Here is a 16,163-nt window from a genome sequence, read left to right as displayed (position 1 = left end):
GTTAACTGGACTCGTGGCTCATGGTTCTGAGGGCTACAGCAACATTTTCATATTTCAGTGTTGTCCATTTATATCATGGTATTTTTCAAACTTTTACAGTGTACAGTATTTATGCATGAACATGAGTGAGTGAGTGAGTGAGTGAGTGAGTGAGTGAGAGGGAGCAGTGCTGGTGTGTGTGTGTGTGTGTGTGTGAACGTAACCACAGAACTTCTTGTTTTGGAGTGAATTTCTCTCGTTGTTTCCAGAACATTTGCAGTAAATGTTTGTTTGATCCACGTCAGACTTTTGAAACTGAAACATTTGTTTCATTCACGTCTGAAGAAGCTGTGACCAACACTACAGGGATTATTGACTGTGTGTGTGTGTGTGTGTGTGTGTGTGTGTGTGTGTTGTTCCAGGTGACACACACAGAGTGGAGGTTCCCAGGGAGCAGATGGAGGTGGTGAGAGGAGAGAAGGTGGTGTTTCACGCTTGGTACAGTCCGACCTCGGACTTCTCCAGAAACTCTGTCGTGTGGCAGTTCATGGGAAACACGACGAAGCAGGTGAGACGCTTAAAAAACACACATGACCTCTGACCTCTGCTGGAGCAGAGAAGATAAAGGTAAAGTTTGTAGAGTCACAGACATTCAAACATCTTTAACTCATGTGAGGATTTTATATAATAATCAAATAATTCATCAAAGTGATAAATCAAAATGTTATTTAATTCAGATTCACAGATTAAACACAACATCAATTACATTGAACTTTTGTCGTAAATATGAGCTTCTGTCTCTGAGTGGAGGAAATTATATAATATATAATAAATACATTAATAATCATATATAACATAAAATAATGAGACATTTTTTTATGTTATATTTGAGTTCAAGTCAATTTATTTTTAGATGTTGAAACATTTCCGGTGATGTTTGTAAAGTGAGCAACTTTTAATCTGCAGAGATTAGGATTATTGTCAACACCACATCGGGAGAAATGAAGGAAAGATGGAAGGATGAGGTTATTAATGAGAGGATGAGACTAATGACATCATCCCCACTTTACACTGCTCCTCCTATATGAAGCATCATATATGTGTGTGTGTGTGTGTGTGTGTGATTTATATAATCTAAACAGTTTGGGTGTGTAATGTATGATCTGAGCTCAAACCTCCATAATCTGTACATGTCAGTGTTATCTTAATTAAAATGCAGCAAATAAAATTATAATTTTATTTGAACAAAATTACACACAAAATTAAAACATTTCTTTGTTGACATAATTGCTGATAATCTGAAGTTGTATTTATTGATGTGTTTCATTGGTACAAAATAAGAAAAATAACTCATTTAATAAATGATATATCCATATAGATGAAATCAAATCAATGTAAAGCATACATTTGGAGTTGTTGTAGAAATATAAAACAAAGTATTTGTACTTTGTTACAACTCTGATCTGCACGTGATAATAAACATGTTTAAAGTGTTGTTTTCTCCGTGTTTTTCCAGGTGATAAACTTCAGCTCAGGTGAGGTGGGCCTGGGTCAGGACCAGTTTGCCTCCAGAGTGGGCTTCAGCGCCTCCATGCCCTCCACAAACCTCTCCATCTACATCAACAACACGCACGAGTCCGACTCTGGACGCTACGTGTGCAGCGTCCTCATCCCGAGGAACCCCGGCCTGACCGGAGAGATTCACCTCAGCGTCAAAGGTAGAGTCAGCCAGGTCACAGGTCACATTTAATCCCAACAATCTGGATTTACAGAGATACTAGTCTGGATTCTTTTTTTTGGATTGGACCGTCTGTTAATAAAACAATCTTGTGTTTGATGAATAAAACTCATCAGCTGTTCAGAGAGGACATTATGTCATCTTACAGCAGCAGCAGATGAGATGGGATAAAGAAGGGGCGGGGCAGAGGTGTGGGGTGGGCTCAAAAGGTTTATGTTTTTCGCGACACGGTCGCCGCCCTCCTAAGAAATCTCCATGTCGCCGCCACCGGATTAAAACTAACGTACAAGCTCACTGAAGGGTCATCGATCTGTCTGTCTGCCTGTCTGTCTGTCTGTCCACTCCAGTCCCCCCCTCCCCCCCAGTGTGCAGCATGAGTGGAGACGCGGTGGTGAAGGGGAACGTGACTCTGACCTGTAAGTCCTCTCATGGAAAACCTGTCCCTCAGTACAAATGGACCAAAGCTGCTCCAGTGTCCGAGGTTTTCTTCTCACCGATGCAGAGTGAGTATTTCCTGTTACTCTGTCACTTTAAACTGTAGATCATATTTTCTTTATTTATGAAAGTATAAAATATGATTTATGATAATATTAGTGTTTGACACTGATATAAAGTATATATAAGGTACTTTAGTCTCCTCTGTAGTGAAAGGAATTCATGTTTTTTATGTTGCTACGATAAACACACTCAGACCAGTTTGTTCATTTACGAGCTAATTACCAAGATTCAAAATGGCTGACTTCCTGTTGAGTTGAGGCCGTGGTCGTGATGGACTTTTTTGTTCGTCTTGGGCGACAACGTATTCCCACCAAGTTTCGTGAAATTTGGTGCAACTTAATTTTGGCCTGCTCCATCCACAATTCAGCTTTGGGCGGCGCTATAGAGCCCTGGTCCAACGCATGTGTCCAAGCACTATGACAACATAGCATTTTCACCACGTTAACCACGAGTTTTAATCTACATAAACCCCCTCAAAAATGACCATAAAGCCTCTGATATATTAATAATAATCTGAAGGAAAACAACAGGTTATTCACACAAATTCATGCCAGGAGACGTTTCAATTTAAATTTAGGAGCCAATCACAGCTGACAAATATTAAGACAAATAAGACAAATATTCTTACGTCTTTTTTAAACAAAGATTATTTGCCAATGGGATAAACAAATTTCACTTAAAATAGTGTAAATCTAGTCACTTTAAGTCTGTAATGTATCTTAAAACAGCAACAACTAGACAGAACTGGCCAAAATATAAATTTAATCTAAGATTGTGCTGCTGCTATAACACAATCATTAACAAGTTTTGGGATCAATAAAGCAAATGGTTAAAATAAAAATTAAAGATAATTTCAGTTGTAAAACTTAAATTAATTCACGATGAAGTTTGAACTGAATTCATTACTTAAGGTTTTACCAACTGAACTAAAAGTTTAAACAACCAATTTCTACTTTAGCTAGCTAACTACTGTAGCTAGTTAACTAGCTTTATCTATCTATCTATCTATCTATCTATCTATCTATCTATCTATCTATCTATCATAGCTAACTAGCATTTAATTACCTACTTTTGTTAGCTAACAAGCATCTATCTAACTACAGTAGCTAGCTAGCTAGATAGATAGATAGATAGATAGATAGATAGATAGATAGATAGATAGATAGATAGATAGATAGAGTAGTTGGAATGATGCTAGTTAGCTAGCAAAAGTAGAAACTTTGGTTCAGTTGGTAAAACCGTAAATAATGAATTTATTTCAAACTTGGTTACATTAAGACTTCGTGTTTGTTCATTATTTCCTTCATTGGTCCCAGAAATAGTTATTTTTGTGTTATAGCAGCAGCATAATCTTAGACACATGTCAAACTAAAATAAATATAAAAAAATAAAAACTATAAGAGGTGAAAAATAACACAAATAAACATAGGACATAAATTAAACGAACAAGATAAACTAAACAGAAGAACTAAACCTCTGTTGATCATCTGCTAAAGTTTGATGTGTTGTTTGTTTCCTTCATATCATGGTTAAAATTACTGCTTATTTACTGACTTACTGTTTTATTTTCATCTCCTTTATTTTATTTCATTCTGGTCGTTACATTTCACTGTAACTAGCTATCTAACCAGCTAACTAGCGTCTATCATTATTTTCTACTTGTGCTTGTTTTTAAATCTTCTATCTCGCTAAAAAAAACCTAGCATATACATTAAAATCTACACTGTTTAAGTGATACACAAATATTATAAACCATAATAGGTAAACATTATTTTTCATTATTTTTATTAAAAACTCTTTATTTGCTGTGTTAGTAAAGTGTGTCTCCACAGACACTGAACCTTTCATTTATAAAACTACACAGAGAACTGTGTTCTGTCCATGCACACACACACACACACACACACACACACACACACACACAGGTGTGGTGTGTTGAGTGTAATTACCTCAGGTGTTTTTAAAGAGTGAATCTGCTGCTTCTTCTTCTTCTTCTTCAGTCTGTGACACTGAAACAACTGTTTTACACTCTGTTTTCTCTGTGGATTCTTTTCTGTTATTCTGTAAGAATTTTGGGTCCAAGGGGGAAAAATGTTGATCATTGTTCTGTAAAACAAACCAAAGATGTTCAATTTATCATCAGAGGAGAAAAAAGAGAACAAAGACAAAGAAAATCAACATCACAAAAAAACAGCTGTTCTTTGGGGTCAAATGTTAAATAGTTGAAACTGTGTATGAAACAAATGTGATTTTAAAAGTAACAAACGTTGGTGCATTTTTAACAGAAACAAATGAATGTAAATGTTTTTATATTTCTGAATAAACGTGTGCCACACTCACACATTAATGACAGACATCAGCGTCTGATCGTTTAACTTTGTCTAGAATCTGATACAGAAACGTCTCCCTCTGTGATTGTGTGTTGACCCACACTGACCCCTGCAGGACGTCACATGTGTGTTCACACACACACACACACACTCTGGCCCTTTCTCAATACTCAAGGAGGCAAGGATGTACCCGGAGTACATACTTTCCAAATACCAAGTACAAAAGTATGATTCTTCAATTGGAACAGCAGCTACTTTCTTGTTCTACTGTTTGAATGACGGGCGGCGCCTGGTGCTTAAGCCTCATTACCGCCACCTACAGTGTTGATGAATGAACACATGAAATACTTTTAATAAATGCAGATATATTGTTATTATTTTTGAGGCTGATGACGTTTTCACGAGTACGGGAGTACACACAAGTATGGATACTGAGAAACGGCCTTTGAGTTCATGTGTTCATCTCCCTGTGTGACCCTGTCATCATCTCTGACTTCACTCATTCATCAAACTCGTCATCAGTCGCTGCGAAAACTCACTTTAACAAAGTCAAATAAACATGGAACATTGTTTTGATATTACTGTAAACCTTTAATATTACTGTAAACTTTTAATGTTACTGTAAACCTTTAATATGACTGTAAACTTTTAATATTACTGTAAAACTTTAATATTACTGTAAACCTTTAATATTACTGTAAACTTTTAATATTACTGTAAAACTTTAATATTACTGTAAACCTTTAATATTACTGTACACCTTTAATGTTACTGTAAACCTTTAATATTACTGTAAACTTGTAATATTACTGTAAACGTTTAATGTTACTGTAAACCTTTAATATGACTGTAAACTTTTAATATTACTGTAAAACTTTAATATTACTGTAAACCTTTAATATTACTGTACACCTTTAATGTTACTGTAAACCTTTAATATTACTGTAAACTTGTAATATTACTGTAAACCTTTAATATGACTGTAAACTTTTAATATTACTGTAAACGTTTAATGTTACTGTAAACCTTTAATATGACTGTAAACTTTTAATATTACTGTAAAACTTTAATATTACTGTAAACCTTTAATATTACTGTACACCTTTAATGTTACTGTAAACCTTTAATATTACTGTAAACTTGTAATATTACTGTAAACCTTTAATATTACTGTAAACTTTTAATATTACTGTAAACCTTTAATATTACTGTAAACTTGTAATATTACTGTAAACCTTTAATATTACTGTAAAACTTTAATATTACTGTAAAACTTTAATTTACTGTAAACATGTAATATTACTGTAAACCTTTAATATTACTGTAAACTTGTAATATTACTGTAAACCTTTAATATTACTGTAAAACTTTAATATTACTGTAAAACTTTAATTTACTGTAAACATGTAATATTACTGTAAACCTTTAACATTACTGTACACTTAATATGACTGTAAACCTTTAATATTACTGTAAACATTTAATGTTACTGTAAACCTTTAATATTACTGTACACTTAATATTACTGTAAACCTTTAATTTTACTGTAAACTTTTACTATTACTGTAAACTTTTAATATTACTTAAAACCTTTAATATTACTGTAAACCTTTAATTTTACTGTAAACTTTTAATATTACTGTAAACCTTTGATATTACTGTAAACCTTTCATTTTACTGTAAACCTTTCATTTTACTGTAAACCATCATCATCATCATCACTTTTCTCTTCCATCTTGTCTTTTTTTTTCTTTTGCCCTAAAACAAAAACCACAGGATGGAGATCCTGCCCTCAGCCCCTGCTCGTGCTCGGGTTCTTGGGTAAGGGATTTTCACTCATTCACTCATTCACTCATTCACTCCTTGATCTTGATTTGATTAAACTCTCAATGAAAAAGACATTTCTTAAATGTGTCACCATTTTCTACAACAGTGCAAACGGATTTGACAAAAGGTTGAATTTGCCTTTTAAAAATCTTCATTCCAAATGTTTTACATTATCCTGCGACATTCATTCTTTCATTCATTCATCCTGCCATCATGTGCACAACAACAACATCACTGTTTCTTTTCTTTTATGACTGAAATTATGAGTTTAGGGTTTAGATGAGTGGTTGTGGGTCAGGACTCGTTACACACGTTACACGTTACATGTTACAGACATGGCTGTAAATATGTAACGTGTGTAATAAGTGACTTTATTCTCCAGTAAACCCTGGTTCATTTATCCATCACTCACACAAAACATGACATTTCTGCAGGTTTCAGGTTAAAATTGCAATTTTTCTTTGTTGGAGTGAAGAAAAATAGACGATTATTGTTATTTGCTAGAATGTGTAGATTTAGAAGATGAATGTTGTGTGTGTGTGTGTGTGTGTGTGTGTGTGTGTGTTCTGTGTCACGTGTTGAACACATGTTGCTGTTCACTGACTGTAAACATGCCTCGTGTTACACTTCAGTCACTGCAGCTGGATCTGGATCTGATTCTGGATCTGGTCTGTGCTCAGGACTGAACTCACTCTGGGCTCAGAATCAGATGATGTTCTGTTAATCTGTTAATCTGGGTTTGGTTCTGTTGCAGTTGACAGATTAAAACCGTCATCTTAGAATTTAGTTTAGCTAAAATATCATTTATGTAACGCTGTAGTTTATCGTCAGTCTGAAGTTTCCTTGTCTTTCTTAAATGTCAAATGTCTGAATGATTTCTTTGTTTTTATGAAACAGAAAATATTCACATTTAAAAGCTGAAAAATCACAGAAAGCTGTTTTTTAAATGATTGAAATGAAAGCACAGCTGTGGTGTATGTTTGTGTGATTTAAACATGTTGTTGTTGTTGTTGTTGTTTCAGATGAGAGGCAGGGAACACTCAGACTCACCAACTTAACCAAAAACATGTCAGGAAAATACGTTTGCACGTCCACGAACACGGCAGGTTCTGACAGCTGTTCCATCAACCTGGACGTTCACACCTGTACGTATACTCTCTGTGTGTGTGTGTGTGTGTGTGCGTGTGTGTGTGTGTGTGTGTTAACAAACAACAGCCGTTTAAAAAGCACCTTGTTTCCAGCGTCTAACGCGGCGCTGATGGCAGCAGCAGCGACTCTGGGCTCGCTGGTCGGGCTCATGGCCATGGTTCTGTTCCTCGTCTTCATCCTGAGACGAAGACGAGAGTCTGAGGACGACGACATCGCTAATGAGATCAAGTGAGAGCGATCACTTTATTAGGAACACAGCGTGACACACTTAGATTTTCTCCACAGATGAAGAAGCTTTTCTTCTCTGTTTTATTTTAATTCCTCCTTCATGAGACAAGTATTTAATACTTTATTCTTCTCTTTCACTCATTTAATCTCTTTTTAAGCTGCTTTAGTATCTGCTCTCTGGGCTCGGATCTTTCTCTTGTAATGTTTTGTTGGCATCGACACGGTGTTAAATATGCTCACATCCCATAATACAGAGTATAGGGCTAATGTTATACCGTTAATTTGACTCGTACGCGCAGCACTGTTACATTTGTAACTGTTTGTGTGAGTGAAACATTGGGAGCTAATGCTAACAGCGGCTAAGCCGAGATACGTTTCCGAACTCTCGCCTGAACGCGATAAAGTCATGCAGATGCATCATGGGGGATAAATAAAGTCTGACACAGTTGCCAGAATCTGGACATGTGATCTCTGACCTCACTCATTAATCACTCATTTCCTGTTTCCTGTGAAGGGAAGACGCTCTGGCGCCAAAGCGCGCGTCGTGGGCGAAGAGTAACACGGGCTCGGACTCCATGTCCAAGAACGGGACGCTGTCCTCCGTCACCACCAGTCCTCGACCACAGGATCCACATCGGCCCAGTTTCCACTTCCAGTACTCGCCCGTCCCGACCTCGGACGGCTCGGTCGTCCACGCCTACCAGCTGCGACCCGGAGAAGCTAACGCGCTACAGGGACTTCCTGGTTACAACGCGGGAGCCACGCCCACACGCAAACACAAGCGTCCTCCGTGTTCTAACGGAGCTCTCAGGAGTCCGCTGAGGACTGAGCGCGCTCAGCCGCAGGTACCGCCCCCTCTCACCACCTCACCGCAGACAAGCTCCGCCTCTCTGACAGGTGTGGGAGTGGTCACTGTCGCGGCGCCTGCTCAGAGTCAAGCCGGGTCTCTGGTGTGACGGCAGAGACGAGACAGAGGGACAGACGGAGAGGACACAGAGGACAGAGGGACATGACATGAAAAATTGTCTCATCGAAGACGAGAAGTAAATGGTGGTTTGTGTTCACTTAAAGGTCCAGTCTGTAATAATGAAGTCATTTCCTCAGTAAAATGAGCAGATCGCCCCCCTGTGGCAGGAAATGTCACATGACATGAATATGTGTTTTTGCACTTAAGGCACAACCTTTGCCTTAAGTGCAAAATGTAAAAAAAGACCTTAACTAAGGCAAAATCAACCAAACACTTATTTATTTATTTATTTATTAATTACAATTCATTATTCATAAACCCTCACAAATGTTACGCACTGGACCTTTAACATTCACAAAGATAAGTGATTCAAATGTTCATTTATAATCTAGTTAAAGAGAGTTAAAGTTTGTGTTAAACTGTGTTAAAGGATGTTAATGTAAATGTTAACGAACGCTTCAGTGAACGTAGAGTTTGTAAAGTTTGAATCAAAGTTTATTCATATATTTCTATTTATTTAAAAATGACTTGTTTCTTTTAATTCAGTTGCAGCAGACTGAGGCGCAGTGCTGCCCTCTACAGGTCAAAGTCCTCAATCACACTTTAACCATTATACACTCCGACAAACTCAGTTTCTAATGTTTTAAACCGTTAATCCTCGTCATACATCAAATATGTGACGTTTTTAACCCTTAAACTGCCATGTTTTGTCCTGACGAGTGAGTGTGAGAACATTTAAGACTAAAAGTAATGACATGTGATGTAACGTGATGTAAAAACAAGAATGAGTCGGGAAAATATTGTAGAAATTAAAATTTAAAAACAGAAAAATGTGTCCGTGTTTAAAAGTTCAGACAGAAGTTTTATTTCTGTGACTGTTTTTATTAAGTTTAATTTTGATCAGATTAAAACGGTTTCATTGTTTCAGAGAAAGAATGTGATGATGATGATGATGATGATGTAGCAGTGGATTATTTTCATGTTCTAATGATTGTTGGCTTTTTCAATAAAGTGTTGGATTATAATCACTTCTGGATTATTACATATAAATGAAATCATGATCACGGAGAATGGAAATAAAAAGTCAGATTTCTTTTAGGAAAGACTTTTATTTTGGAGTGAGGTTAGAAAAAAAGCCTGTGTGTGTGTGTGTGTCTATTACACACATGAACACGTGAACTTATGAACACATGACAGAGAAATACAGTAACAGACATGATGAGACATGAATCTTAATCTCATGAAAGTGTTTTAGCAGCTTTTCTTAAATAAAACCAGGATCAAACGTCTGTTTCCCGACGAGCACCATGCTAATGTTGCTATGCTAGCTGAGGATTTCATCACATTCTGACCTGCAGGTGGCGCTGAATGAAGTCGTCTGATTTTTAAGGCTGAAACGATGAGTCGTCGACTATTTTCATAATCAATTCATCGGTTTTACAGTTTTTATTTCAATAAAAATGACGTTTCTGTGATTTTTCTGCTTTCTTTGAGAAACATCTTCATTTTCTGGATCAAATATAAGAAAATATGTCACAGACGTCACTTTAATGAAAATACTTATTCCATTAAACTCAGGAGTTGTGGTTTTATAGCCGACACCAGAGGAACAAACTAAAGTTACACCAGAAACTAAAGTTACATGAAAGAAACCCAGTAACAAACCAGTCTGACAGACCATAATAATGCTGGATCACAGCTCTGTGAGCAGATCTCTGGATATGATCATCCTCATCACCTCGTTAGTTCCTGAGTAAGAAAATAAAACAGACACAAATATTAAGGTTTAAACTTTATAAACACAAACAAAACAACAGTTCAAATCTTTATTTCTCTTTCTTTTAGATGTTTACAATAATAAAACCATTGATCAAAGGAAATGATCTCATAATAAAGTCTAGTTTCACATTATATATGAGAAAGATTTATCTTTTTACAAATGATTCTAAAATCAAAAAGTTATTTAGTTTATAAAAAAGAACTTTGATTTTCAAAGTTTCTTTCTTACAGAGACAAATGAAATCAACAGAAAAACCTTTCAACCTAAAAAACTCAGACGACGGAAATGAGCGAGAGAATCTGGAGAGAATGAAAACATGGAGATGAATGAGTGAATGAAAGGTCTCACCCTCGAGGATCTGATGAACTCTGATGTCTCGTACAAACTGCTGCACGGCGTAGTCTTTCAGGTAACCGTACCCGCCGTGTATCTGCAGGGCCTCGTTACACACCTGAGGTCAGAGGGGTCAGAGGGGTCACAGGGGTCACAGGGGTCAGAGGGGTCAGGTCAGAGGGGTCAGAGGTCAGACTCACGTTGAAGCACTGGTCTGTGGCGAACAGTTTGGCCATGGAGCAGAGCGAGACGGCGTCAGAGCGGTTCTCCTGCAGAGCTCTCGCCGCTTCACGCACCATCAGACGAGAGGCCACTAACTGAGAGGCCATTTCTGCCAGTTTGAACTGAAGGAACTTTAAAGACACGTTCAAACAGACCATAATAATCAGCACTCAATACTCATTATTCTTATTGATTAACGTGATTAACGTTCATGTGACGCCGTTACCTGGTTTTTAGAAAGTGTTTCTCCAAACTGTTTCCGCACCATCATGTGATCTCTGGCTAACTGAACGCAGGCGTGAGCCGCGCCCAGAGAACAGGAAGCTGAGAGAGAGAGAGAGAAAAGTGCTGAGTCACTCTTTCAAAGAGAGCGAGAGAAAAGTGCTGAGTCACTCTTTTAAAGAGAGGGAGAAAAGTGCTGAGTCACTCTTTCAAAGAGAGAGAGAAAAGTGCTGAGTCACTCTTTCAAAGAGAGAGAGAAAAGTGCTCAGTCACTCTTTCAAAGAGAGCGAGTGAAAAGTGCTGAGTCACTCTTTCAAAGAGAGAGAGAAAAGTGCTCAGTCACTCTTTTAAAGAGAGGGAGAAAAGTGCTGAGTCACTCTTTTAAAGAGAGGGAGAAAAGTGCTGAGTCACTCTTTCAAAGAGAGAGAGAAAAGTGCTGAGTCACTCTTTCAAAGAGAGAGAGAAAAGTGCTGAGTCACTCTTTCAAAGAGAGCGAGTGAAAAGTGCTGAGTCACTCTTTCAAAGAGAGAGAGAAAAGTGCTCAGTCACTCTTTTAAAGAGAGGGAGAAAAGTGCTGAGTCACTCTTTCAAAGAGAGTGAGCGAAAAGTGCTGAGTCACTCTTTTAAAGAGAGGGAGAAAAGTGCCGAGTCACTCTTTCAAAGAGAGAGAAAAGTGCCGAGTCACTCTTTCAAAGAGAGAGAAAAGTGCCGAGTCACTCTTTCAAAGAGAGAGAAAAGTGCTGAGTCACTCTTTCAAAGAGAGAGAAAAGTGCAGAGTCACTCTTTTAAAGAGAGAAAAAAGTGCTGAGTCACAAAGTGACGTAGGAACACTACGTCACTTTGTGAACCCATGTGACAACATGACAGCGTCTTTTTGTCAATAATTAAAACATTTGTTAGATCAGACGTTCATTTATCACACAGAACAAATATCGACTACATTTGAAATTAATTATTTTTGGTCAGTTATAAATAATAAATAATAAATCATGATATGACATACTTGGGTCAATAATAAGTGAACCGGACTTATTTTGTTGAGCTGATTCATCAGTTACTAAACGAATCACTGACGATTATGATAATTGATTTATCAGTTTGAGTCTTTTTATTCAAACCAGATTTTTCAGCTCCTTAAATGTTGAAGATTTTCTTCAAAAACACTCATCGATGGATGAATGAAGTGGTGAACGTGTGAACGGCGTCTCCTCACCGATGTTTATTCTCCCTCCGTTGAGTCCTTTCATGGCGATGCTGAAACCTTGTCCTTCGTCACCGAGACGATTGTTCACAGGAACAACACAGTCTTCAAATATGACCGCACGGGTCGGCTGAGAGTTCCAGCCCATCTACACACACACACACACACACAGCACTGATGTTATACTGCCATCTAGTGGTTTCCTATAAAAGCTTTAAAGCGGCTCTTTACCTTCCTCTCTTTCTTGCCAAAGCTCAGTCCTGCAGTTCCTTTCTCCACCACCACACATGAGATCCCTTTAGCTCCTTTTCCTCCTGTTCTGCACATGACCACGTAAACGTCTGCGTCTCCTCCTCCACTGATGAACGCCTGCACGCACACACACACACACGCACACGCACACACACACACACACAGTGTGTTACAGCGCTCAGTCAAACTCAAACGAGCGCCGAGCCTCAGGTGTTTCTCACCTTTGAGCCGTTGAGGACGTAGTTGTCACCGCTCCTGTGAGCAGAGGTGAGAAGAGACGCCGCGTCGCTGCCGCTGCCTGAGACACGAAAACTACATTTAATCACATGTTGTGTGATCATGTGACGTAACCATGACAACAGCCAACATCACTGAGACAAAAGCAGGAGATGAACCGTTTTAACAGAAGATTTAAAACTAATGTAAAGAATATATAATTACTGTATATGAAACTTTAATCATGACCTCATTTATCCTTCATTTAAAAACACTTTATTGGACTAATAAAGGGCTAGTATGCTACTTTTGTATGTTAGTCTGTAATCTGGATCAGACCAGGTCTGGTGTTAGAGTCTGAACCAGTTCTGACACAGTGAGATCATAAGGTGATCATAAAAAACACCGACAGGACAAAGTTACAGATAAACCCATGAAAACATAAACCTGTCAGGACCTGGACCAGACTGAACCGAGACCAGGACTTTAATAAACTGAGAGTTTATTGGAGTTTTTATCTGCACATGTGGATTTCTGAGCAATCACCAGAACAGTTAGTGGTCTCATGCACACCTGTGGTCTCTGACCTGGTTTACTCTGCTCTGACACACACACACACACACACACACACACACACACACACACACACACACACACACACACACACACACACACACACACACACACACACACACACACACACACACACACACACACACACACACACACACACACACACACACACACACACACACACACACACACACACACACACACACACACACACACACACACACACACACACACATTTCTCAGCGTTTTGACCTCGTTCTCAGACGTAAACATGATTTTTGTGATTGAAGTCTCACTGTGAGTCCGACTGAACGTTCCTGGTTTACTTTGAGAAGCAGAATCCACACGAGCGAGCCACCTCTGGCGTTAACAGTCACTTATCAAGCAGACGTTAGTTAGAAGACTCAACAACGTTCCAGGTGGAACTTCTCTGAAGCTCATGGATCCACTGTGACTGTGACATGAACGTCCAGGTCCATGAGAAGCTTGTTTTCAGTCCCAGAGCTGCTGTTAGAACCTGCTACACGACGAGTTACAGATCCACTGTGACTGTGGACGTGTGTTAAACCTGAACCCGTGACTGACTCTGTGTCTGTTGCCGTGCAGATGTTTGTGTGTTTGTGTGTTTCTGACCTGGTTCTGTGAGACAATAAGAAGCAAACTTCTCCATGGAACAAAGATCAGGACAGAAGCGTTCTCTCTGCTCAGTGTTTCCAAACGTGTCGATGACCCACGCACACATGCTGCAGAGACATCAGCATCAGTCACACACATGACATCACTGTTTATCAGACATAGAAACAGTTGCTGCTGCTTAAAGCTTCATACTTGTGGATGCTGATGTAAGCTGTGGTGCTCACACATCCCGTAGACAAAGCCTCAAAGATGACGGACGTGTCCAGGCGAGAGAGACCCGATCCACCGACGTCCGGCTGAACGTAGATGCCTCCAAAACCCAGCTGAGCTGCTCGGCGCATCGTCTCCACCGGGAAGATCTCCTGCAGAAAAGCAGACAGACACAGACTGTAAACATTATCACTGACACATCTGCAATAATCCAGATTACCTTGTGGTCCCACTCGGCCATGTGAGGAGCCATCTCTTTGGCTGCAAAGTCAAACGCCACTTTCTGGAACTCCTTCTGTTCATCAGTGAGTCCATGAGCAGCTGAGAGAATAAAGAAAACCACAGAAAAATAACTCTTAAATAAAGACAAATGACAGAATAATGTCTTTCAAATACACGTTTGGATGAAGTTTAAATGTATTTTAATGCAACATTGTGACGAAGCTCTGCTTTAGATGCTATAACACAGCCGAACATGAATAATAGTTTTATTTATTTAACTACAGACTTAACTCTTAAGTACTTTTTGAAAAGTCTAAATATATTAAAAACAACCAGCTGCAACATTAACATTAAAAAGTAAAGAAAATACACAAACATTTGCTTTATTACAACTACTGCTGCTTATATCATCTGAAAAGATTATTGAAGGTTGTTATACTGTGAGGAATGAATGAATGAATGAATGAATGAATGAATAAATGTGAATATTTCCAGGTTTTTTTGCTCCATAAAAAAACAGAAATCATTCGTTTAAATAACACTGATCAATATTGAATGACACAGTTATTAAATTATTCATTGTTCTGTTGTAGAAGATAATCATTCACACAGATTCCATTAAACTCAATTAACTCGTACAGTCAGTAGAAAACTAACGAGTATTAAGTTATTCAACTGTGGTTTGGTTAAAGGACTAAAGTTAACTGGTTAAAGTTAACGTAAACTGTTTCTATACTTAACTACTGACCTGTAAACACAGGTTATGAGTTATTCATGTTCAGTGAAAAACAATCGCTGTCACTCAGATCTTCTCACGCTGAATAAAACGCAAACTTACGGTCGATACATGAGCTGATTCCTCTTGTCTGTGGGATTATTTTCACGTTAATCCGCTGTTTCCTGCAGGAAAACGATGAAAATAATCTGGAGATTCTGCTCAGAGAAGCAGCTCCGGCCGCCGCCATGTTTGTCCCTGAACGGTGTTACGTGACCGAGCCGAGCCGCGAGGGCTGCTGGGAAATGTAGTTCTGTGGCGTTTACGTCTCTACGACAGCATTTACGGCAGTTTGAAACCTACAGGGCCGGAACAAGACTTCATGTGGCCCTGAGTGAAATGTGATTTTGAGTCAAAAGTCAATAATAAAGCAGTAAATGACAGTAAATGATGTTTTTACCTCATAATTCCAGAAAAAACTATTGTTAATTTTGTTAATTTAGTCTCAGTCTGGTTTCAAATGTCCTTTTTAGTCTTTGTCATATTTCTGTCTTATTTTCTTAGGTTTAATCAAAACACTTATATTTAATCTCGTCTGATGAAATGATATTTTACAGTTTAAGCTCAGTTTTACACAGAAGAAGCAGTGGAGTTATACTTTTTTATAAATTGCTAACATGATATTTATACACACAAATAAGTGGGTATGAATATTAAGGATATTTAGAACTTTGCTAAATTAGGATTTGAAGCTTTTTCTTTACGACGACTACTGATGATCAGTTTGAGAGTTTTTTTTTTTTAAATAATTCAAACCAGTTTCTGTGATTTCTTCAGTTTGTTAAATGTCTTAAATATTTTCTGA

At 38.1% G+C, this 16,163-nt stretch overlaps 2 protein-coding genes across 3 annotated transcripts in view; one reads left to right on the top strand and one right to left on the bottom strand.

Annotated features, from left to right (window-relative positions):
* esamb (endothelial cell adhesion molecule b) overlaps window positions 1–9,705 on the top strand; it is a 28,812-nt gene extending 19,107 nt beyond the window's left edge. The window contains exons 2-8 of one of the 2 annotated variants that reach the window (XM_058634882.1): window positions 402–547; window positions 1,496–1,697; window positions 2,065–2,220; window positions 6,322–6,366; window positions 7,395–7,517; window positions 7,614–7,749; window positions 8,264–9,705. In XM_058634882.1, coding sequence (XP_058490865.1) covers window positions 402–547; window positions 1,496–1,697; window positions 2,065–2,220; window positions 6,322–6,366; window positions 7,395–7,517; window positions 7,614–7,749; window positions 8,264–8,705 — 1,250 coding nt within the window. In that variant the 3' untranslated portion in view covers window positions 8,706–9,705. The remainder of the gene's footprint in view (window positions 1–401; window positions 548–1,495; window positions 1,698–2,064; window positions 2,221–6,321; window positions 6,367–7,394; window positions 7,518–7,613; window positions 7,750–8,263) is intronic. The other variant, XM_058634883.1, reaches the window with a different exon arrangement.
* A 100-nt stretch (window positions 9,706–9,805) lies between these two features.
* Window positions 9,806–15,581, bottom strand: acad8 (acyl-CoA dehydrogenase family, member 8). The gene is made up of 11 exons (XM_058634884.1): window positions 15,422–15,581; window positions 14,582–14,682; window positions 14,344–14,513; window positions 14,149–14,258; window positions 12,948–13,024; window positions 12,706–12,843; window positions 12,487–12,622; window positions 11,278–11,375; window positions 11,030–11,182; window positions 10,845–10,947; window positions 9,806–10,465 (listed from the first exon to the last, which is right to left on the bottom strand). The coding sequence occupies exons 1-11, from the start codon at window positions 15,546–15,548 to the stop codon at window positions 10,410–10,412; spliced, it is 1,269 nt and encodes a 422-aa protein (XP_058490867.1). The 5' UTR covers window positions 15,549–15,581; the 3' UTR covers window positions 9,806–10,409.
* Between the last annotated feature and the right edge of the window lie 582 nt (window positions 15,582–16,163).

This window comes from Solea solea, chromosome 7 (assembly GCF_958295425.1).
Source record: "Solea solea chromosome 7, fSolSol10.1, whole genome shotgun sequence".
NCBI classification, from domain to species: Eukaryota; Metazoa; Chordata; class Actinopteri; order Pleuronectiformes; family Soleidae; genus Solea; species Solea solea.
This window is presented reverse-complemented; position numbering and strand designations above follow the sequence as displayed.

Excerpts from the sequence above, each read along its gene's own strand:
- acad8 (XM_058634884.1), bottom strand. The coding sequence starts at position 15,548 with ATGGCGGCGGCCGGAGCTGCTTCTCTGAGCAGAATCTCCAGATTATTT. Across the intron at positions 14,514-14,581 it reads TGGCCGAGTGGGACCACAAG|GAGATCTTCCCGGTGGAGAC; the intron begins GTAATCTGGATT and ends GCTTTTCTGCAG. Across the intron at positions 10,948-11,029 it reads CCACAGACCAGTGCTTCAAC|GTGTGTAACGAGGCCCTGCA; the intron begins GTGAGTCTGACC and ends CTCTGACCTCAG.